A 23,385-nucleotide genomic window follows, 5' to 3' on the forward strand; every position below is an offset into this window, starting at 1 on the left:
TCCACTTCTAGAAATAAGAACCTAAGAAAATAATGTATTCAAAGATTTTATAAAAGGATCTTAACTGTGGCATTAGGCACAGTGGTAAAAGATACCATTGAAATGTCCAAAAGTCAGGAGATGATTAAACTATACTTGATGAAAGATTATACAGTCACTTTAAAAATGCATGCCGTTAAAACATAAGTAATGATCCGGGCAAGTGCTTATGATATGAAAATAAAATACAAAATTATATGCTGCATATGATCTGGATTTCGATTTTGGTATAAACATGCTGCAAGGACATAACTCTACGCAGTGAGTTTTATAGGATTTTCATTTGTTTCAAATATTTGTTTTCCAGATTGATTAGACAGATATAACATGCTTTTATAATGAGGAGAATAAACATATAATTCTCCGCTGTATGAACCCTCTTCTTTGTGAAGCAGAACACCAGCCCCTTTCTTCCTGTTCTGACTCCCACCTTTGTTGTCCTTGTAGCTTATGTGATCCTTATCTCAACTTGGACTTGTTTTAGTCAGCTGAGCTCCTGACATTTTGCAAGTTTAGTTTATGCTGCATTTGAATTCATTCCATGTAACATTCCCCTCCTTCATCCTTTTCTATTTTTCTTTTCTTTCTCTCTTTATCTTTCTCTTTCTTTCTTTTTTTTTTTTTTTAAGATTTTATTTATTTATTTGACAGAGAGAGACACAGCGAGAGAGGGAACACAAGCAAGGGGAGTGGGAGAGGGAGAAGCAGGCTCCCCGCTGAGCAAGGAGCCTGATGTGGGGCTCGATCCCAGGACCCTGGGATCATGACCTGAGCCGAAGGCAGACGCTTAACTGACTGAGCCACCCAGGCGCCCTCTTTCTTTCTTTCTTGTAATCGTTTCTTTCTTTCTAGCATGGTCTTTTCTTTCTATATCTGAGCTCATCAGAGAACCTCTTGAAAACTCATGTTAGTTTCTCTGGCTGCCTCCTCATTTTCTTCTACATCAGATAATCAGTGAGCACGTTTTCAACATTTTATTCTCAGGCTCTCATCTGTTAAGCCTCATCTGTTCCCTTCTAGAATCTCTGGTAATGAGATCACATGGATCTTTTCTTGCGATTGCTTACAATATTTTTTTCTAAATAGTGTGTGACATCTATGTGAAAGATCCCAGTGTTCTCGTCTTTGTGTTCCAAAGCGTCAAAGACTTTTTGTCCCAAATGTGCCCTAACTCTGGATTTCAAGTGAAGCAGGAAAAGGGAGGGAGTTGGGACCAGGCACCAGATCCAGGAGTAAAGGGGGCTGAGGAGCTTGACTCTGGAGGAATTTGCTGGGGTTTCTAGTGATCACTAGACATTACCTGGGTGACATGATGACTCTGCTCAATCTTGGGGGGAAACATCTGTAGTATTTTCTATACAAAGATGAGTTCCTAGAGTAGAGGAGTCCTATGTTTGTGCTGCCCTTCGGGACAAATGCCAAGTAAGCAGTGTCCGGGAATGCTCTTTTAACATGGGAGAATTACATACCTACTGTTGTGTTTGTAGATTTCCATGTAGGAAATCTTTTTTTTTAAAGATTTTATTTACTTATTTGAGAGAGAGAGAGCACGAGCAAGAGGAGGAGCAGAGGGAGAGGGACAAGCCGACTCCCCACTAAGCAGGGAGCCCAACTCAGGACTCGATCCCAGGACCCTGAGATCATGACCTGAGCCAAAGGCAGGTGCTTAACTGACTGAGCCACCGAGGTGCCCCTCCATGCAGGAAATCTTGTATTTTCCCCAAATGTGGAAATAGATTTTCTGTCTTATCTACTGATAGGTTTTTAAAAATCAGCAAAAACAAAACAAAAGCCTGACATAGTAAAAAGGAAGAAAGCAAGATACCCATATTCCACCACCTACAAATAACTCTGACATTTTGCCCTGTTTACAGAATGTGGCTCTTTTTTCTTTCTTTTGTTCTTTTGTGTTTTCTAGTAATGAACACCAATTTAGTGAGTCTTATTGAAATCTATTATGGTTTTGTGTGGGAATTCCCAGTACTTTGGTGTAAGACATCTGAGTCATTGATATTAATGATAAGAAGAATGTTAATGAGAACAAATTTTTCTCAAGCACTCGGTATAAACCAGGCCCTTTTAAAGTACTCTGTATGCATTCCAATTTAATCCTGACAATCAGCATTTGAAGTAGGTTTTCTTTTCATCCCCATTTTAGAGATGAAAACTTGACTATAGAATATTGCTTGCTGAAGATGCCACAGCTAATAAGAAGCAGACTCAGGACTCAAACTCAAGTATACCATGACTAAACCCTGTTTTTTTTTTTTTAAAGATTTTATTTATTTATTTGAGAGAGAAAGAATGAGAGACAGAGAGCATGAGAGGGAAGAGGATCAGAGGGAGAAGCAGACTCCCCGCTGAGCAGGGAGCCCGATGCGGGACTCAATCCTGGGACTCCAGGATCATGACCTGAGCTGAAGGTAGTCGCTTAACCAACTGAGCCACCCAGGCACCCCCTAAACCCTGTTTTTAACCAGGACACCACATTTCCTCTATTGTGGTGGGCATGACCCCCTTCCCCGATGGAATCATCCTCCGAAGAACCACACACTGTGTTCCTTTTCTCTATTTGGTTCCTGTACCCCTCCATAGACCCTATATCACAGTTGTATCTGGGCACTTTTCTCCAAATGCAGTTTAAAACCTGAACATCTGGGCTAGTGACTCTGCCCAGCAAAATTCCCTCCAGTTCTGACTACTGTCCTCAGCCCTTTGCTAGGAGTCCATTCTTTGGGAATAAAGTCCTTTCCTCCAATGCATACTTTGGGAGAGCTGCAATGTTCCCATTCATCGTGGCCAGGTGTACGCGGGGCCCATTTCATGCTGCTCATTTCATAAAATGTCTCCCACTCATCGACACCACAGGATGCAAGTTTCGCGAGTTCAGTTTGAGATGTACTACGGTTTTTCTTTCTTTCTTTCTTTTTTGCAATCCTTTTCTCTCCCTTGCTCCTCTCTTACCCCTTATTTGTCTTCTACACTGCTGTCAACACTCTTTCCGAAATACAAACCTGACCTTGGTCCTCCCTTCTACTGCCTTCAGGATGAGTTCAAACTCCTAATCATGGAATATAAGAGGCTCTGTCACCTAGATCCTATCCTCCCTCCAGACTCATCTCCCGCTATTCCACACCTGAAATACTCTGCTCCAGCAACATTCAACTGTTTGCAGCTATTGGGAAGACGTCTTTGCTTTGGCAACTACCCAGACTGTCTGATCCTTACCATCACGTTCCCACCGCACCTCACTCCCTCTGAACCACTAAGGTTCTGTAAAACATAATCCAAATGAAACACCCTCTGTGAATTTTCTGCAGTTGCTTTTAAGGAGAATAAGTACCTTTGACTTTCTTCTATTATTTTATATATAGCACTGTATTTCAATCCTAGTAAACTGTGAACTCCTTATAGACAACCCTCAAATCTTATGTATTTTTCTGAAATTCCGGTATCAACCAAAAAGTACAGCTTAGTAAGGGCTTAGTAAATGTTTGTAAAATATTGAATGAATTTGGGGCACCTGGGTGGCGCAGTCAGTTAAGCATCTGATTCTTGGTTTCGGCTCAGGCCGTGATCTCAGGGTTGAGAGATCGAGCCCCGCGTAAGGCTCTGCACTCAGCGCAGAGTCTGCTTGAGATTCTCTCTCCCTCTCCCTGCCCCTCCTGCTTGTGCTCTCTCTCTGTCTAAGATAAATAAATCTTTAAAAAAAAAAGAGAGAGAATGAATGAATTCATGGAACCCAGAGGTAATTCACAAGAGATCAAGGAGTCGCATAATACAGAAAATATGGAGAGTAGTGTCACTTTGGCAAGAGAGAGAATGTATGTGGTGGAATCCCATCGGTTGAACATAACTTAGGTAAATATTAACATGATGAATCAGAGGGTCTTAACCCTCTCCGCAATCGTAATTACCTCAGCACTTAAAAAAATCAATGCCTAGACCCCTACTACCCCCAGAAATTCTATTCAATTTTTTAAATTAAATTAATTTTTTAAAGATGTTATTTATTTATTTGTCAGAGAGAGCACAAGCAGAGGGAGAAGCAGGCTCCCCACTGAGCCAGGAGCCCGATGTGGGACTCGATCCCAGGACTCTGGGATCATGACCCGAGCCAAAGGCAGATGCTTAACAGACTGAGCCACCCAGGCGTCCCTCAATTTTTTTTTTAACAGTCTGGGAGATTATAATGTGCTGCCAAGGTTAAGAATAACAGCTCTAGATGAAGGTTGAAATTGTAGTATATAAAAGACATGAGTTTCTTCAAGGTAAATGCTATTTACATGTAGGGAATCTCAGAATTCACACAAAGATGCTTCAGTGCTGACATAGGCTGACTACGTGTGTATTTCTAGATGTATATAATCATGCCCATTAAGCCCTGTGACGATGTTCCTTTATCCTCTTTGCAAATGCCTGCATAGTTCCTGACAGATTCTGCTATCATAGGAACAAAAGCACTTGTATCTTTCCACTGGGAGCTTGTTGGTGAATGTTGGCTAGAATCCCATCCCAGAAAGAGACAATATTGAAAGTTTTTTTTTTTTTTTTAATCTAAACTGTTGCTAAATATTTAATGTTATGGTCAAAGTCTCTGCTTGTAAAGTAAATAAGAACAGTTTTGAACATGTGATGCAATGTGCTTTTAGGAATACAGAACCTTGGACTCTGAGTCTAGGTCTCTATAGTTTAATTTACAAAGGAGAATAGGGAAGGTATGTAAAGTCATTAAGAGTTTCAAGCACAACGTCCTATGTTTCTTGTAAAACAAATGTTTTCGTGTATTCTTCAACCTAAGCGTCTATGTGTCTGTGTATTCCTGTCCATGGTTAACAAAGCAACATACTAAGTGCAGCATCGAATCCATGGGTTGGTTAATCTTTAGTGGTGAGTATAAACCCCAACAATACAAAACAACCACTTGATTTGCAGAAATTCCTTTTTGTTTGTTTTTTTTTCTTAATGGTTTTCCCATTTGCTCTGCCAAATTAAACTTCAATGGTAAATTTAAATGTCTTCAAAATACCATGTAACATTGATGATCAGCCAGCTTCTTGGTTATTATCGTAAGGTAGTTAGTGTGAGTTGAACTATGTGGAGAAGATAGATCAGACTCCAGGTCAACCACATGGTGCTGATGTTATGCGGAGCAATGACTCACGAACACAAGATGAATGATTGCATCTCATCTTAAGGCTCATCGTGAAAGCTTTTCATTAGACCCATGTGTGTTTTTGGAAGAGTTCTGAGAACATCTTGTAATTCTCAGACATATTCAAGTGGCAGTACACTCAGGACTAATAATAATTATAATTTATTAGTTTTGCAAAATACCATCCATTATCTTTGTATTTAATTATACAAACAAGGGAAAATTTTATTAACAAAAAAATAAAATAAAAGGGAAAAACTCCCCCCTCCCCCCGCTGAAACCACAAATACATGTGACTCCCCTCAAAAGCTGTCAGACTAAGTTTGATTTAGTTGTTTCCTCATTGGCTTGTTACTATAATATTTGCATTATTTTCCATAGTTTAGTAGCTGGCAAATAGGAGCTGGTTGTGAATGGCTCAAAAATAATGTGTATACATAATATATATAACTACTTATAGCTCTTTTGCTTCACACACACACACACACACACATATATGAACTTAAAATTGAAAAAATTCTGTCCATTACACTGATTTTTATGGAGTGATGCAAAAAAAGTTAAGGCCTCATACAGTTTGGTTTAAGAACAATATCTTATTGGGCACCTGGGTAGCTCAGACAGTTAAGTGTCTGCCTTCGGCTCAGGTCATGATCCCAGGGTGCTGGGATCGAGCCCTGCATCGGGCTCCCTGCTCCACAGAGAGCCTGCTTCTCCCTCTCCCCACTGCACATGCTCTCTCTCTCTCGCTATCTCTTTATCTCAAATAAATAAATAAAATCTTAAAAAAGAGAACAATATCTTATGAAGATCACTCTCAAGGAAACCACAAAAAAAGCACATATTTTTTTTTTGTTGTTGTTGTTATATTTTTAAGCAATTTCAAATTTCAGATACACAGGAAATTTCCAAGAATAGAACAAAACCTCCAAATACTCTTTACCCAGAGACCCCATTCAACTTTCACCAAAATCCCCTCAGGGTCTTTCAGCAACAGTGTGGGACACCCACTTAAAGATTCTCCCTAGGCTCCCTCAGTCTTTCTTTGCTTTTCATGGCCTTTGCCATTTTGAAGATTACAGGGTGGTTATTCTGCATAACGTCCTTCAACTTGAGTATGTGCAATATTTTCTCAAGACACAACCCAGGTCATTATGTTTGGGGCAGGAGTATTACAGAAGAGATGCTGTGTCCTTCCCATTGCATCTTATCTGCGGGACACACTATGTCATTTTGTCCCATTAATGGTGGTATAATTTTTTTTTAAAAGATTTTATCTATTTGTCAGAGAGAGAGAGAGAGAACACAAGCAGGGGTATTGGCAGGCAGAACAGGCAGAGGGAGAAGCAGGCTCCCCACCGAGCAAGGAGCCCTTTGTGGGATTCGATCCCAGGACCCTGGGATCATGATCCTGAGCCTAAGGCAGTCACTTAACCAACTGAGCCACCCAGGTGCCCCAATGGTGGTATAATTTTGATAATTTGATTAAGATGGTGTCTGCCAAGTTTCTCCACTATAAATTCCTTTTTTCTCTCTTTGTAATAAATACTTATTTTAAGTGGAGACATTTTTAAGGCTATACGAGCATCTCATTTCTAATCCCACTAATACCCCCTAGTTTTAACATCCACTGATACTTTTTGCCAGAATTAAATATTTCTCTGATGATCTCCAAACTGCAATTTTCAAATTTCACTATTCCTAGTATATTAATTGATTGGCATTCTACCATAAGGAAGAACTTTCTTATCTTCCCATATACTTGTTAATATGTTTATTGCTATCAACATGGACTCATTGATTTCCATTTTAGCCAATGGACTATAACTTATTACTTAAGTAACTATCATTACTTATTTTGACACTCAAATTCTCTCATCTTGAGAGCCCCTTCAAATGCCTTCTGGGTCCTTTTAACATGTCCCTATCGTTCTCTGAATATTTTCTGAGTTGCTCTTCACAACACGATGTTCTAGAATTATCTGTACTTTCCACTCCTAGAATCAGCCAATTTTCCAAGGAGCCTTGGTGGCTTTCCACGGATAGTTGTATTAGAAGCATGAGGTATGGTCATTGCTACTGAGTATATTATCATTCCCAGGCCATCTTGGTGGAAGAGTTAGGAATAATATGTACGTACTGCCGTACATACATACACACATGCGCACACCTTTGTATCTATAATTTCTGTGTCTATGTATATGCAAAATTTGTACTGATCTACCTCCTTCCAATCCAACACTACAGGGTTTATTTGAGCTTTCCTTTTTTCCCTTTTGCTACTTCTCCTCACCAGTAAAAATCCTGACTCTCATTATCCCTAATATATTTGCCTGTTTGCTCAATCCCTTTTTGTAGCCAATCCTGTGACAACACTGGGCTGTCATCATCACAAGGGTCAATGTGACTGCCCCACTGGGTCTGCCCCTTGACTTTTGGACAGAATTAGGAAGGAAGGACAAAGGAATGGAGGGAGGGAGGGAGAAAGGGAGGAAAGAAGGAAAGGGTGCACTGTTTTTAATTTGAGGTATAATTAGCATATAATAAAATGCACAGATTTTAAATGTTTAATTGGATGAATTTTTAATATTTAATAAATTATTTTTTAATTGAAGTATAGTGGACACACAATGTTACATTAATTTCAGGTGTACAGCATAATGACTTGACAAGTCCATACATTATGCTGTGCTCACAAGTGTAGCCTCCATCTGTCACCATACAACACCATTACAGTTCCATTGACTCTATTCCCTGTGCTGTGCCTTTCATCCCCGTGACTTATTCATTCAGTGACTGGAAGCCTGTACCTCCCACTCCCTTTCACCCATCTTGCCCATTCCTCATCCTCCTCCCCTCTGGCGACCATCAGTTTGTTCTCTGTTATTTATGGGTCTGTTTCTGCTTTTTGTTTATTTCTTTGTTCATTTGTTTTCGTTAAATGAGTTTTGATCATTGCAGGTACCCTAGTAACAAACATGTAAAAGAAAATATAGAATGTTCCTGCCCCTCCAGAAAAGCCCCTCAGGTGAGGGTGCACATCCATCAGCAAATATCGTTAAAAACCCCTCTTCTGTCACTGCTCCTCTCAACGACTCTCACTCCATTTGCATCTGTTGCCAAAAATGTCTCTTCTTAGTTTCACACTTCTCAAATTTGTTTTCCTGATGCCCAGCCTGTTTGGTTTCTCTCTTTCTCCATTTCTGCCTCAGATCTTGATTATATAAAACAACTCAGCCCTGTCTTCTTCAGTTTCTCTCTTCTCCACACATTGAGAGAATTCTCCACAATAAAGCAGAGCCTGTGAATGATCTAGAAAACCCTTTGAAGGGGAAGGTGGGGTGAGTGTGTGTGTGTGTGTAAAGACTGTGATTTAATCACAGAGGGGGAAGGGCCACTGGTATTTTCTATTAGTGGCAGCATACTTTTCCTCTTGTCGCAGGACACAATGTGCATTAGAAGCAAAGTTCAAGAATCACTGCCTGAAAAGAATGTTTCTTAAACTAATGTGTGTTGAACAACTTTAGACCTCAAAGACCATCCAAATGAGAACCAGCAAAAGCAATTGACTCAGAGCTTGTCATAACAAGGGAGTCAGCCATCATCATTTGCATTTGGCAGAGACTCAAAGTCAGAGGAGTGGTCAAACTTGATTGTGGACACAAAGGGCAAATTTCAAGTACGTCCTGATGGGACATTGTTGGTATGATAGGGACGTTGGAAGTGGACTAACTAGAAGCTGGGCATCCTATGTGATTGATTAAAGAACATATTTGGCTTTCTCTAGTTCGTCCTAAGTTAGGCCGATTGCTATGGAGGTTGTGATTCAGCTTGCTGGATTGGTTGCTACAGAAACTAGGGGTCAGAGTTCTATTTTTATATATTTTCTGGCCATTGTCCACTTGTATATTCATTCCCTGAGAGAGAAGGATGCATGAGACGACTAGGGAGTCATGGCTGGTCCTCTCTGAACCCCCCAAGCAACGTCATCAGCATTGGCCATTGTCTCCTCCTATTCAACTTCTGTTCTTTTCGGAGTCCCAGCTTGTAACTTCATGTCAACTTTCCAATCCCTAAAACAGATCTAGAAATCTGCCTAGACAGATCTAAGAAGTATTAAGAACGATGAGCAGGACATTGTGTTGACTTGATGTGAGAAGACTGAGGTTTTGAGGATAGCTTTGAGGTTGCACCTGGAGCTCCCAGGATGATCTTGTTACTAACTGCAAGTAAAACAGAAGTCTGGAAGAAATCATCATTTTCTGAGAGAAGATGATGAACTCGGATTTTTAGGGATTATAGTTTTAGATGCTTCCCTGTGGATGTTCTTTAGAATCATACATCTGGAAACTGGAATATCATTTTAGAGGTGTGGAGACTGAAACCCAGAGATGGTCCAAAATTCCTATGTCAAGACTGTGGGGGAAGCAGATGCTCCAGACTTCTGATGCTCCACCCACTACATACACAAAACTAAGGATGGAGGATGAGAGGTCTGGAGTAGAGGCCTGACAATCTGGGAGTCACCAGGATTCTATCGGAGGCAGTAATGGACCATGTTGTGCCATTAAAATAAATGTTATGAAGATGGAAATCATTTGCCAAAGATTTCACAACAAACCCACGGAAGTGAAAGTAAATGATTAAAAAATGTAGGTCTCAGAGTTCCTTTCAAATTGTGATATTTTACCTTCTATTTACAGAGGTAAAAGGACACAAGGGAAAAGGTTAATGTTTAAGCACTTTTATATTTGCATCCCTCTTTTTAGCAGAGGAAACCATTTTGGTAGTGTCTGTGTGAGTCATCCACAATGATTTCTCTGGGGCTCTTCTTGTTCTCAATTTTTCTCTGCCATATTGCTACTGCAGGACGGAGTAAGTACTCTTTGCTTTTGCAAATATAATTAATATATCCAACCCCCTAGTACATGACAAGGATCCATAATGATCGTTAAAATTCTTTCTAGTGTGGATGCTGGGGAGTCTGGATTGATACTGATTCTTCAATATTGCCACGCTTAAAGCTCCTCCCGAAGATGTTCAGCCAGTTGAAGCCTTGATGTATTGACCTATAAAATGGGGATAACTATAGTACCCTTCAAAGGAGGGTTAGGAGGAGATTAGATGAGATATTGCATATGTGAAATATTTGGTACAGAACTTGGCATAGTTACTATCAGTAGCATTAAATAGTTTTTTTCATTTTTGTGCTAGCAGAGCTTAAAAATGAAAATATAGATTTCTTTTTAAAATTTTATTTAAAATCAATTAATTAACATATAGTGTATTATTAGCTTCAGAGGTAGAGTTTAGTGATTCATCAGTTGCATATAACACCCAGTGCTCATTACATCAAGTCCCTCCTTAATGCCCATCACTGGGTTGCCCCAGCCCCCCACCTGCCTCCCCTCCAGAAACCCTCAGTTTGTTTCCGATAGTTAAGAGTCTCACTCTCTGATTTCGTCTTATTTTAGAAAAATATAGATTTCTTAACTAACTGCTTTGTGCTCTATTTCAGCCTGTCCCAAACCAGATGATTTACCATTTGCCACCATTGTTCCATTAAAAACATCCTATGACCCAGGGGAGCAGATCGTGTACTCCTGCCGTCCAGGCTACGTATCCCGGGGTGGGATGAGGCGGTTCACCTGCCCTCTCACAGGACTTTGGCCCATCAACACCCTGAAGTGTACCCGTAAGTCAGTGCCTTCTCTCACATGCTCTCCCCTCATTGGGATTCGGGACACTTGGGGGATAACCCACTTTGTCATGCTGGGGCACAGAGGGCCAGTGGAGCCACAGAGTGGAGGGCCGTGAAAAAACAAGAGGGCCTGGGGGAGTGTTCATGGGAGGGGAGAGCAGAGGTGATAGGTCCTATTTAGAGAGGAGGAGGTGAGCATAGCCCAGAACTAGAAGAGATGTAAAAAAGCGACCTGCTACGATAAAAGAGAGAGAAACACTGCAGAAGTAAAAAAAGATGTACAGATACTCTGAAATTTAGACAGATGCCAAAAGAGACTCTTAAAAAAGTAAAACACAAGGAATCATCAGATCTTTGGACTTGACCTCAAAATGAAAGCAGATTTAATAGAATCATCACATTATAATAATTTATAATAAATATAATTATATGAATTGTATATGATTATATAACCATAATTTATAAAATAAATTATAATAATTTATATATATAAATATAATATAAAAAACTTAAGCAAAGATTTATTGCTATCACCTTATGGTAGATGGTTGCTTTTCTTTATTCCTCAGTACATGGTTCTGTGATATCATGCCAGCATTACTTTTTACAGTCAAATATGGAGCAATCAACCCAATAGAATTTCTGGCAATTTTATGTAGAAGTTAAACAGTAAAAAAAAAGACTATATGGGTCTATCTGAGCCCTGGTTATTTTGGTCATATGAACATGACCTTTGTGAAAATCATACATTTCATACAAGTGATTTTAGTATGCTTTTTGTTTCAAAAGGACTAAACAAGATTTTTAATGAAAAACAGCTGTAACATCATAAGGGAAAAGTTTTCTTTAAATTGGTCATAACTCTGGAATACTAACAATTTCATTTTTTCAAGTTACTTTCCACATGTATATTTTTGCATCATTGCAGAGAGTAGGTACCATTTTGTATTTTTCTATATTCATCGGCATAGCATAAATATTGACTGTGTCTCCATAGTCTTCATAATTCATATTTTGTTGGTTGCATAAGAATGCAACTGTTGATTTACCATAGTTGATCAAAACAATCACCTGATGGTAAACATTTAGGCTGTCCAATTTTTGTTATTAGAGGTAACAGTGCAATGAGCCCCTTTGTGCATATATCATTTGACTAATTTTGAGTTATTTGCTTAGAATAGTTAACAGTAGAGTTATTGGATCAAAGAATAGGAATGAATTTATATGTTTTTACTTTAATGAAAAATTCTACAAATTGAAATTTACCTTTCTATCTTTAAATTACAGCCAGAGTATGTCCTTTTGCTGGAATCTTAGAAAATGGAGCTGTACGCTACACAACTTTTGAATATCCTAACACGATCAGTTTTGCTTGTAACACCGGGTAAGGACTTCTAGCTAACAGAGGCAGAATATTTCTGTGCCCTTAAGCTAAACATCAAGACATATTTTACTTTTAGCCTTCAGGCTGGACTTGCTGAATACAAATCATTTGTAGTCCTGCTTTTAATCTATACCACAGTGGTGTTGGGGTAGGGGAAGGGATGGAGGCCATAACAACTAGTAAAATATGAAGTTGCCACTGTATCCAACTTTCCTTCTCCTGGTTAATTACTTAACTGAGGAGGTACCTTGGAAAGACTAAAACTGGATGGTAATTCTTTATCATCTCTGGGACAAATCTTGGCATGAAGGATAAAATACTTTAGGAATTGGACTTGAGCTTTGGACATGAACCTAATTTGATTGACTGACTTGGGAGTCTCCAGAAGGGAGTTCTCTGGCGAAGGTTGGGAGTGTGATGGTATAGAACATAGAGGTGGTATAGAACATCTGTTGATCCTCACATGATGCAGGGCAGCATCCCCAGCAAGAAAGCATGTAGCTCATCTGCCTTATTAGCAAAGACATCACCAGTGACATTGTCAATATAGGTCAGCTGTACCTTAGGGCAAAATTTTACTGAAGATTCTTGTTTGGGATTGGAAATTAAGAAATACTGTGTGTGAAAGAGAAATGGACTCCTTTCATGGGAAACACCAACTAACTTGTGGGTCTGATGACAAAGGGCCTTGAAACATTTGGCTTTGAGGAGACGATGTTACATTTTTGATGGAAATGTACTGCATTGTTTTTACCCATTTATGTCAGTGGAGTGAATAGTTTCAGGAAATGAATAGTAGCCATGCCTCAGTTTGATTCACTTTTGTGACCCTGAAGAAGAGATGCTTCTTTGCTCCATGTAAGAAGCAGCTAATTTGGCCTGCTGATTGGAAAAGAAGGATTTGGGGGGTTGGTTTCTATGCCTCCAGCTATGGAAACTTCTCATTCTTCTGTGAGTCCCCTGCAGCCCTGGGCTGGGAGATTTGATGAGCCTTAAGTGAGTGCTGAGCTCCTCAAGAAAGCAGCATTACAAAATAGGGAAAAAGTCAGTAGCGTGAACCTGAGGCGATGCTCAGTGGAGGAGACATTTGAGATGCCATCAATGGATTATTCTACTGCTTGATGGGTTACATTTTCCTTTTGCAGGTTTCATCTGAATGGAAGTAGTTCTGCTCAATGTACCGAGGAAGGAAAATGGAGTGTTGACCTTCCTGTCTGTACTCGTGAGTCTCTGGGTCCCCAGTTCTGGGGAGAGCGATTAGTTGGTTTGCCTGGGACTTTGCTGGTCTTAACCCTCTACATTCCATGCCCTGGAAATCCCTCAGTCCTGACTCTTTGGGATGGTTGCTCACCCTCATGGGGAGTGTTCATCCTGATATCATCTTACCTTGGAGGATCAACAACCCTTTTGGAAGGACAGAAGGAAAGCATTCAACTCATGAACACATTTGTATCCTCCACTTGGTGGAACCAGTGATATCTGGGCTTAGTCATTCCATCATTCTCTCAGTTTTTGACAGGCTATGTGTGGCATTGGTCAATCAGGGACTGCCATCACTGGACTAGAAAAACTGGTAACTGAGATCAAACATCTTCCTCCTACTCTGGGACCTCATTCATTCATTTATACATTTATACATACATTCATACATTTATACATTCGTTTATACATTTATGCATATTGAGAACCTAATGTGTGTCATATCCTGTTCTCAGCACTGAGGCTATATGGCTGAAAGAGACTTCTGCCTGCCCTCAGCAAGTGTGTCTAGTAATGAGGGACATAGGAAAGTAACCTTTGGGCGCCTGGGTGGCTCAGTTGGTTAAGCGACTGCCTTCGGCTCAGCTCATGATCCCAGGGTCCTGGGATCGAGTCCCACATCGGGCTCCCGGCTCAGCGGGGAGCCTGCTTCTCCCTCTGACCCTCTCCCCTCTCATGCTGTTTCTCTCTCGCTCGCTCTCTAATAAATAAATAAATAAAATCTTAAAAAAAAAAAAAAAAGTAACCTTCACAGTGACCTTAGACTCCATCAAAGGGCCTTGCCTCATAGGAGTGGAGTGGGATTGTTCCCCAAAACACTGCTGGCTTACTCCGGGGACCCTCAGCCATGCGGTCAGGGGCAGCTCTGGGCATTGCTGATATAGGGAGGGATGTTCTGATTGTGATTCACGGGAGTCCAATCTTCGACCAGGAGGCCCATGCATTACAATCATGGTTATGGTTTTTTAACATTTCAGTGAGGTCTGTCCTAGCAAGAGTCAGTGAAAAAGTCAAGCAATTTCAAATCAGTGATGGTTTAAGAAAAGCTGAACTACCAAAACAAAGGTTTTTAAGGCTAAATTAGAGTTCTTTACTCAGCAGTAAAAATCACCGCTGTTCCTATAGTTTCCCTTGGAAGCAGATTTATATCAACTATGTAGTCACTTTTGCTACTTGGTTACAAAGAGAAGATCTGCTTTCACTTCAATCTAATCTAAATCAATGCTTCTCATACTTTAATGTACTGTGAATCACCTGGGCATCTCGTTAAGATGCAGATGGTGATCCACGGCTCTGGGGTGGGGTCTGAGCTGCCGCATTTCTAGTAAGCTTCCAGGCAAGGCCCCTGCTGGGGTCTCACGGATCCCACTTGGAGTAGCAAGGATCTAAATAATTCAGATGAAATCACATTCACTCACTTCCTTTACATTAGTATAACTCTCCCTGGACTTACTGAAACCCCGTATTAGTCCGCTCAGGATGACAACCCAGACTGTCTCCACATAAAGTTACTTGTGTAAGCTCCATGCATTCAGAGTGCAGAAGCAGGAGATATTCAATGGGAACAAACCAACGTAAGCCAGCAGTGGAACGTAGATGTCGCAAAAGACTTTGTACCAAGTGCTATTATGAGCAATTATTGTAGGATGGTCCTCCACCAACACTGACTTCCAGAAACATCTAGCATTTGGATCACAGACTGATGGAGACCTATGCATTGTGTCATTGTATCAGGCAAATTTGTGGTGACAAGACTTAGACTTACTTCATTTTTCAATCTTTTCACTGGTTCAGACATCTGGTTTTCAGATCATATTTTCTTCTGTGACTTCTTTAAGGGACTGTTTTTACCCTGGTATTTGATCCAATTTTGCATTTTCTCAAGTTAATCTTTATTTTTTTTGTTTTTTCCTTTCTGGAAAGAGCATTTTTAAAAGACTCAACTATTTCATAAAAGTGATCATTCTTTCTTTTTCCAGCTGTAACCTGCCCTCCACCATCCATTCCTAAGTTTGCAACCCTTAGTGATTACAAGCCATTGGCTAAAAACCACTCCCTCTATGGAAACAAGGCTGTCTTCGAATGTTTGCCACACTATGCCATGTTTGGAAATGATACAATTACCTGCACAGCACATGGAAATTGGACTACATTACCAGAATGCAGAGGTAGGTGCAAGGACAAGACAAAGCTATTATGACAGTGTAGAACCCCATTTTTAAGAACTATGGAAAATGGCACTGTCATCGAGTGTTTCCAATGGCCTTGTTCAACAAATGTTTATTGGCATCTACCATGTGCCAGGCAGTGTGCTAGGTATTGGGGATACCAGATGAACGAGACCTGGCTTCTGACCTCCGGAGAATTATATATAATGCGATGAACTGTTTGGAGCTGCCTGGGAGAGCTTCCCAGAAGAGGAGAAGTGGAGAATGAGGGGAAGGCATGGAAAGTCAGGGAAGCATGAGAGAACAGGTAGTGTGCGTGGACAGTCGAATATGGTGGTGAGGTTGGTTGAGAGAAGCCAGGATTAAATTGGGACATCCTAGGAGATGAGGGTGAAAAACTGGGCGGTAGTCAGATTGTCCCAAGCTTTTATAGTCCACCTAAATTTAAGAATCACAAGAATATTTGATTTTAAAAATTAGGAAAATTCTTCCTCTTCTATTTATTTTTATTTTTTAGAGAGAGAGAGCATGTGTGTGCTCGTGGGGTGGGGAGGGGCAGAGAGAGAGGGAGAAGGAGAGGGAGAAAATCTTAAGCAGGCTCCATGCTGCTTAAAGAGCCTGAAGTGAGGCTCAATCCCACGCCCCTGAGATCATGACCTAAGCCGAAATCAGGAGTGGGACACTTGACCAACTGAGCCACCTAGGCGCCCCCTTCCTCTTTTAATTTGACCTATCATTGTTATCTTTGACTTTGTCAACTGCAAAACAAGTAGACAAATTATAGACTTTATCATGCACACAAGGAGTTATACTAAGGACTGCTACTTTCTCCTGTAGTAGATATTGCAGATATCTCTTGAATGATTCAAAGCATAAATGCTTTTTAGCCTGGGGAAACTACCAATAATAATACCTAGCACCTTCTGCGGGACTTAAACTCTGGGCCAGGTACTGGTCTCCTGCTGTATACGTGTCATCTCATCTCATTTAATTCTCTCAAGTCCTAAGCAGTAGGTTCTTTTTTTTTTTTTTCAACCGTTCACCTACACGTATCAACCGTCAACATGTTGTGACTTTCTCTGTCTCTGTCTCTCTTTCCATAGACAGATGCTTTTTCTTCCTGAACCATCTGAAAATAAGTTGTACACATCATGACACTTACCCATAAATACTTCGGCATGAATGTCATAAGAACAAGAACATTGTCCCCGTAGACAAGACATTTAATGTGTTTTGAATTATTAACAATAATGATTTAAACTATTATAATAATATAAACAATTAACAACATTTATTTCATGTGGAAATTTCCCCTCAATTGACGCGAAAGTGTTCTTTATACGTGTGTTTTGTTTTACATGGGATCTTGTCAAGAATCACACATTTGGTTTAGTTGTCATGGCTCCTTAATCTCCTTTGATTAAGAATGATCCCCTGTGGGATGCCTAGGAGGCTCAGTTGGTGAAGCGGCTGCCTTCAGCTTGAGGTCACGATCCCAGGGTCCTGGGATCGAGTCCCGCATCGGGCTCCCTGCTCAGCGGGGGGCCTGCTTCTCCCTCTGCTGCTGCCCCTTCCTCCTCTCCCTGCTCATGCTCGTTCTCTCTGTCTCTCTCTCTCTCTCAAATAAATAAATACAATATTTTTTTAAAAAGGATGATCCCTGCCTTTTTAGTTGTCTTTCCTTGACATTTTTATTTTTATTTATTTCTATTTTTTTTTTTAGAGAGAGAGCGTGTGTGAGGGGTAGGGGGGAGGGGCAGAGGAGAGGGAGAGAGAGAGAGAATGCCAAGCAGACTCCATGTCCAGCATGGAGCCCGACTTGGGGCTCAATCTCTCCACCCTGAGATCACAACCTGAGCCGAAATCAAGAGTTGGATTCTTAGTGGCACCTGGGTGGCTCAGTCAGTTAAGCATCTGTCTTTGGCTCAGGTCATGATCCCAGGGTACTGGGGTCGAGCCCCACATCAGGCGCCCTGCTCAGCGGGGAGCCTGCTTCTCCCTCTCCCTCTGCCTGCTGCTTCCCCTGCTTGTGCTCTCTCTCTGTCAAATAAATAAATAAAATCTTAAAAAAAAAAAAAGAATCAGGCACTTAACTGACTGAGCCACTCAGGTGCCCCTCCTTGACATTTTTAAAGAATACAGGCTAGTTGTCTTGTAGAATATTCCATCATCTGAATCTAGGTGATGATTTACTTGTGATTAGATTCAAGCTAAATAATTTTGATAAGAATCCATTCCATCACATCAGGAGGCATCACTGGTCATGCTTCGTTTGAGCCCTTGGTCAGGTGGGTTGTGTCAGATCTTCTTTCCCTTTTTGGAAAGCAAATGGTGGGTGATACTTGGAGATGGTGTGACTATCTACTGTCTAGCAGGCATTTTGGCATCCTCTGATGATCCCCAACTTAGTCAATTATGACTCAGGCAAACTGGCGACTTTCTATCTTTTCTATATTGATTAGCTTGCATTCTTCTGTAGAAAAAAGCTTTTCTTTTCTTCCATGGACTATTTTGAAAGTATTATTATAGACTCATAGATTCAGGTGCCAGGAAGCAGCACCATGTTTCTCCTTCATATTTCATTCTGGCTTCTCATATAGGATGAAGACATTCATAAGAATTAAATTTAACATCTGAAATCCAATAATGGTGTGCTAGTGTGCATGGAGGGCGTCTTTGTGTTTTAATTTCATGGTTTGTTGATTAAAAGAGACAGGCTTTTTTTTTTCTTCTTCTTTCAAGCCCACCATTTTAGACAGCATGGAGATGAAATTTGGAATAAATAATACCCTGTGATTATGTGAGAGCCCAAAGAACTTGGTAACTCATTGATTTACTTTCAAAGTGTTGTTTCTTTTTTAATATCTAGGGTCCTGTGGGCATAAGAAAAGGGGGATAGAATTAAGCACCTAAGTCCCTAGAAATTGTAGTCCAGCTACAGGAACACCCAGTGACTCAATGGGGTAATGGAGACTGGAACATAAATATTTCATATCTATGGGACAGCACTACTATTTATACTAATATGTCTTATTGAATACACTTTTTAGAAGTAAAATGCCCATTCCCATCAAGACCAGACAATGGGTTTGTGAACTATCCTGCAAAACAAACACTTTATTACAAGGATAAAGCCACATATGGTTGCCATGATACATTTGTCTTGGATGGCCCACAAGAAGTAGAATGTAGCAAATTTGGAAACTGGTCTGCACAACCAAGTTGTAAAGGTATGAAATATGGGTGAGGTTTTTATACGTCATGAACTTATCCAGTGGATTACCCTTACTTGCCATTTTCTTGTTCCAATCATTTTCCACTTGTTGCTCAGACTTGCTTCACAGTTATTTGTATGTGAAAGACTTTAGGACTCACATGTGCATGGGGGGACTTCGTGCTTAGCAGCGTGTTTGAGATGAAACTGTAGGAAATAAACAGATCCTTTGTAAGCATTGATGATATGGTGGAAAATTGTGTGGGTTTCCTCTACTTGTTTTCCCGTGAGCATCATTTTCTGCTTTGTTCTAGTCTAGATTCTTCTCCTTGTTGCAGAAACCAATCACACATTCAAGCTAGTTCAAGGAAATGGGGGTTTATCATAAACAGGCAACAGGCATTTGTATGGACATTGAAGATGAGGAAATGAAATACAGCTGGTCCTGAGGATTCGAACCGAAAGCCAGGCCCTATTACTACTCTTTCCATATCTCAGTGGCCTCATTGTCTCTCTCATTCATGTTTCCCTGCTCACTCACCTCGAACCTGGCTTGACTCTACACCAGGACCTCTCAGCCCAAGGACTCATCACTAACTGGTATCTTTTCCTGAGAACACTGGTTCCTTTTGAGTTAGGGTGTTTATCCTTGATCCGGGATCATGCTTATGCAAAGAACAATAACCTAGCACTATATTTCTGCTCAGGTTGCTACAGGGCTGGGCAGTTTAAGCAGAAAAGGAAATTAGGCACAGCAGGCAAAATGATGTATAATTAGTGTCTTAGTTGGGGTCCCCTAGACGCAGAGCCTGAGACAGGGATTCAGGTGCAGATGATTTATTCAGTGAGTGTCTCAGGAGAAAGTGAGGCAGGTAGGATCGAGTAGGGCACTGGTTCTCAAACTTCACTGTTCCCCAAAATCACCTGGAGGGCTTATTTAAACACAGAGTTTCTGATTCAGTAGATCTGGGATAGGACCTGAGAATTTGCATTTCTATCAAGTTCCCAAGTGATGCTGCTGCTGCTGATCCAGGAACTAAGTTTTGAACAAATAGGTGGTCTCAACTAGAGTCTAGTTTCAATTTCATCCCCTTGGGAGCTCTGGACCATGAATTCTACCCTAGAGTTGATCCCACCAAAAGGCATGGGGACCTGCTTTTTGTATCCCCTTGTTGGTCAGTCATTGGCTATGGGCTGCTCCCTTCCCTGACCCTGGTGTGGGGGCTGATTTGCTCCCAGAAGAGATGGCTCCCTTATGGCTGAGGGCAATTTTTCGGAGAAAGGAACATTTGTGAGCTATCATCAGCCAGTGCTCACAGTGGCTGGTGGATGGACGCACTAGCTCAATAAATGGGATCTAAGTGGGGCGGTGGAGGTTTATATGAAATGGCAGTATCTCGTAGAAGTTCTTTTTCACTGAAGCCTAAAATCTGATGCTTCTGCTTTGACCTTCTTAAGTGGCTACTACAAGGGGGGAAAAGGGCATCTTGGAAGCCGTGACTAATGGTTCTATTGATAAAGAACTTCCATTAGCAATGGCACCGGTGTTACTCACTATGAACATTCTTGGAATCTTCTTGTCTTGAGCAATGTGTTTCAGGTGTACTCATCTACCGATCCAAACGCTACATCATCCTTAAAGAAGACTAACTGGACTCCTAAGTCTTGACTACAAATATTGTCTCTTTCAGCTTCTTGTAAATTATCTGTTAAAAAAGCGACTGTGCTCTACCAAGGAGAGAGAGTAAAGCTTCAAGAAAAATTCAAGGATGGAATGCCGCATGGTGAAAAAGTTTCTTTCTTCTGCAAGAATAAGGAAAAGAAGTGTAGCTACACAGAGGATGCTCAGTGCATCGACGGCACCATTGAAATCCCCAAGTGCTTCAAGGGTGAGTCTGACACTGGTACTTTTAGCTAAGATTTCCACTTGCCCCTCACCACAAGAAGTACTTTATTTATTTATTTATTTATTTTTTTGCATAAAATCAGTTATATTTATTTAGAATTGCATAAGAAATACATATAATAAAATAAAACTCAATAGAGACATCTGATTACAAAATGGAAGAAAAAGATGTTTTCTAGTAAACAGAATTCTGTGCTTTAGTACTTGAATTTGAACTGTACATTTTTGACGTTTACTCAATGAATGACTTTCTACAAATGACTTAAGTTTTCAAGTCTTTGTATCTTTGTCAGTAAAACAGGAATTATAACATATATCTCATCATTATAAGAAGCCCATGTCAGTTTGGCCACTGGATTTTCTCTAAAGATTTTATTTATTTATTTGAGACGGAGAGAAAGAGCGAGCAAGCATGAATGGGAGGGAAGGGCAGAAGGAGAGGGAGAAGCAGGCTCCCTGCTGACTGAGCCACCCAGGTGCCCCTGGCCACTGGATTTTTAAAAAGAGAGGGGGATCAGGAGAAAAGAGCGAGATGAAGCAATAAACTGATTCATTTTCTCCACTTGCATTAACATTTTCCTTTCCAATTTTTTTCCCTAAAACTCAGGGTTGCAGTTTTATTCAATGAATATTGAGATGAATTATGCCATCTTGTATAATTCCAGAGTAAGCTCAAATAAGAATAATAATGTTGCATGGAATATTGAATAATAGTAATATTTACTGCCTCTCAGTCCCAAATTATAGAGAACTCACCCCAATTACAAAGTCACTCATGGTAATGGTGATTGGTTTATAGATCTTCTAACATTTTTTCCCTTTCTTCAGCAACTCCTAGAGTTTGAAAAGTCCCCATTAGAGCAAAGTATTCATTAGAGCAAAATATTTTAAGGAAGATGAGATTATGTTTGTGTGAGATAGAGAACTGTATAATGATCAGCATTTAGAACTGCTAACTTTTTAAATTTTCGGGTTTAGGGTTTAAATATCTTTGTACTATGAAGGAAGAATGAGCCAGAGGCTGAAGCTACTATTGGCTCTTAGTTTAGAAGGGTTCCAAGAGGGGCACCTGGGTGGCTCAGTTGGTTAAGTGTCTGTCTTCGGCTCAGGTCATGATCCCAGTGTCTTGGGATCAGGCCCCATGTCGGTCTCCTTGCTCAGCGCGGAACCTGCTTCTCCCTCTGCCTGCTGCTCCGCCCTGTTTGTGCTCTCTCTCTGACAAATAAATAAGTAAAATCTTACCAAAAAAGTGTTCCAAGAATGTGGACAGCCCTATCCTGGGCAGGCAGGTTAGAGAAGAGAGGGGTTTGAGAAGTGACCAGCTAGAGACAGAGAATGGAATGATAACTAGTGAATCACACCTACTTCACAGGTTTGATGATCAGAAATATGATCCATGCCACAGAAGAGGTGTTCAAACAATGATAGTTATTATAATCACTAATGGTTAGAAATGCACTGGATAAATTGTTATTGTTCAAAATATAGCAGACCCCTGGGGCGCCTGGGTAGCTCAGATGGTTAAGCGTCTGCCTTCGGCTCAGGTCATGATCCCAGGGTCCTGGGATCGAGTCCCGCATCGGGCTCCCTGCTAGGCAGGGAGCCTGCTTCTCCCTCTGCCTCTGCCGCTCTCTCTCTCTCTGACTTTCATGAATAAATAAATAAAACATTAAAAAAAATATATATAGCAGACCCCTGGGCAGATGTTAAATACTGAAATTGACAGAGGACATGTAGCCTCCTACAAATCAGTACAACAAAATATTAGAAGAGGATAATTTAAAGAAACCAAACAGAGTTTTGTTGATGAATTTCTTCAGGCTATTGTTCCTTATAGTCTTCAGACAGATGCAGCACTGTTAGTGCATCAGAGAATAAATAAAAGGCTGATACAGGTTTTTTTTTTTCCTTTTAATCTTGACTATCAGAATTATACAGAACCTTTTATTTTCTCTCTTGGAAATGAGTGCCTTATCATTTCCCTGATGTTTTCTCCTATCACTTAAACCTCACAGTCAATGGTTTTATTCATATAATTAAATTTTCCCACATGTTGGTAAAATGTATTTGATTTGGCTTAGCTACTTAGCAAATTTAAGAAATGATCATTTCTCTTAGAGTCTTATCTTTTTCTTCCCAAACAGAACACAGCACTCTGGCTTTCTGGAAAACCGATGCATCAGATGTAAAGCCATGCTAAACTGGTTTTCAGATTCAAAATTAAATGCCACACTTGAATCAGTGTTTGTCCAAGGAACATAACGGAAGTGGAAAAATAAAGTGACTGAATTTTTTCCCTCTGTCGTTGCGGCGCGGTAGCTTACTTTTAGTTATGTTAGCTGGTTAAGAAACCCAAATACGTGGAACATGGTCATTTCATGGCTGTGGAATGGAAAGGGTACACAGTTATCCAGGTAACTCAGTTCGCCTCTCCCTTGTTCTACTCTCAAATGCTTTTGCCTCAACCGACTGCAGTATTATTCATAGAATGGTCCAGAGAACCATCACATGAGCCCTCAGCTCTGCCTGGCTTACCATATTTCTCTGATTTATACACT

At 40.5% G+C, this 23,385-nt stretch overlaps 1 protein-coding gene across 1 annotated transcript; it reads left to right on the top strand.

The window, feature by feature from the left end:
• The first annotated feature begins 9,904 nt into the window (after positions 1-9,904).
• Positions 9,905-23,129, top strand: APOH (apolipoprotein H). Its single transcript, XM_032429552.1, has 8 exons — positions 9,905-10,069; positions 10,713-10,889; positions 12,183-12,279; positions 13,425-13,501; positions 15,519-15,707; positions 18,758-18,937; positions 20,613-20,810; positions 22,972-23,129. Exons 1-8 carry the CDS (start codon positions 10,006-10,008, stop codon positions 23,025-23,027), a joined length of 1,038 nt encoding a protein of 345 aa, XP_032285443.1. The 5' UTR covers positions 9,905-10,005; the 3' UTR covers positions 23,028-23,129.
• Positions 23,130-23,385: the final 256 nt, after the last annotated feature.

This window comes from Phoca vitulina, unplaced genomic scaffold (genome assembly GCF_004348235.1).
Source record: "Phoca vitulina isolate PV1807 unplaced genomic scaffold, GSC_HSeal_1.0 scaffold41, whole genome shotgun sequence".
In the NCBI taxonomy this organism is placed as follows: domain Eukaryota; kingdom Metazoa; phylum Chordata; class Mammalia; order Carnivora; family Phocidae; genus Phoca; species Phoca vitulina.